Source organism: Onychostruthus taczanowskii, unplaced genomic scaffold (genome assembly GCF_017590055.1).
Source record: "Onychostruthus taczanowskii isolate IOZ18803 unplaced genomic scaffold, ASM1759005v1 scaffold2362, whole genome shotgun sequence".
Classification (NCBI taxonomy): domain Eukaryota; kingdom Metazoa; phylum Chordata; class Aves; order Passeriformes; family Passeridae; genus Onychostruthus; species Onychostruthus taczanowskii.
In genome coordinates, this window is record NW_024499643.1 from 1 (window position 1) to 1,378 (window position 1,378).

At 68.7% G+C, this 1,378-nt stretch overlaps 1 protein-coding gene across 1 annotated transcript; it reads right to left on the bottom strand.

The window, feature by feature from the left end:
- Positions 1-6: 6 nt before the first annotated feature.
- Positions 7-1,322, bottom strand: LOC121336453 (RNA-binding protein 25-like; the record flags this gene model as incomplete). Its single annotated transcript, XM_041405594.1, has 1 exon — positions 7-1,322. A coding segment is annotated over one exon (1,188 nt), but the record flags the coding sequence as incomplete, so codon positions are not given.
- Between the last annotated feature and the right edge of the window lie 56 nt (positions 1,323-1,378).

The following is a 1,378-nucleotide window of genomic DNA, read 5'->3' on the forward strand; positions in this document are numbered from 1 at the left end:
GTGGGGCTGCCCGCGGCGCTGCCTGGCGCGGTTCGCTCCCTGTCCCGGTTGTGTCCCGGTTCCCCGCAGGTCCCGGCCCGGTCCCGGTTCCGTGATGTCGCTCTGGTCCCGGTGCCCGTTGGTCGAGGACAGTTTCAGCCGCCTGGGCTCGCAGAGCAACGTGTACGGGCTGGCGGCGCTGCCCGGCCCGCTGCCCCCCGGCTCCCGGCCCGCTCCCGGTGCCGGTTCCGACCCGGTTCGGGGCCCCGGTTCCGGTCCCGGTCCTGACCCCCTTCGATGTCCCGGTCCCGGTTCTGCTCCCGACCGTCCCGGTTCCACTCCCGGTTCTGCTCCAGTTCCCGGTTCCGTTTCTGTTCCCGGCTCCGTTCCCGGTTCCGTTCCCGTTTCCAGTTCCGATTCCATTCCCGGTCCCGTTCCCGGCCCGGTTCCGGCTCCTGGTTCTGATCCGGTTCCTGCTTCCATTCCGGGTCCGAGTTCGGTTCCGGGTCCCGGTTCCGTTCCCATTCCCGCTTCTGATCCCGGTTCTGTCCCGGGTCCTTGTTCGGTTCCCAGTTCCGTTCCCAGTTCCGATCCCGGTTCCGTTCCGGTTCCGGTGCCGGGTCCGGGGGCGCTGCTGGGTCCCGGTTCTGTTCCCGTTCCCGGTTCCATTCCCATTCCCGGTTCTGTTCCCGTTCCCGATCCCGATCCCGTTCCCGGTTCTGTTCCCGGTTCCGATCCCGTTCCCGGTTCGGTTCCCGTTCCCGGTCCCGTTCCCGGTTCTGATCCCGATCCCGGTTCGGTCCCGGTCCCGGGTCCGGGGGCGCTGCTGGGTCCCGGTTCTGTTCCCGTTCCCGGTCCCGATCCCGTTCCCGGTTCCGGTTCCGTTCCCGATCCCGGTTTCGTTCCCGATCCCGTTCCCGGTTCTGTTCCCGTTCCCGATCCCGATCCCGGTTCGGTTCCCGATCCCGGTTCCGTTCCCGATCCCGTTCCCGATCCCGTTCCCGGTTCGGTTCCCGGTTCTGTTCCCGGTTCCGATCCCGGTTCCGATCCCGGTTCGGTTCCCGGTTCTGTTCCCTGTTCTGTTCCCGGTTCCGATCCCGGTTCTGATCCCGTTCCCGGTTCGGTTCCCGGTTCGGTTCCCGGTTCCGATCCCGTTCCCGATCCCGGTCCGGTGCCGGGTCCGGGGGCGCTGCTGGGTCCCGGTTCTGTTCCCGGTTCGGTTCCCGGGTCTGTTCCCGTTCCCGATCCGGTGCCGGTTCCGGGTCCGGGGGCGCTGCTGTGTCCCAGTTCCGTTCCCGATCCCGTTCCCGGTTCCGATCCCGTTCCCGGTTCGGTTCCCGGTTCTGTTCCCGTTCCCGATCCGGTGCCGGTTCCGGGTCCGGGGGCGCTGCTGGGTCCC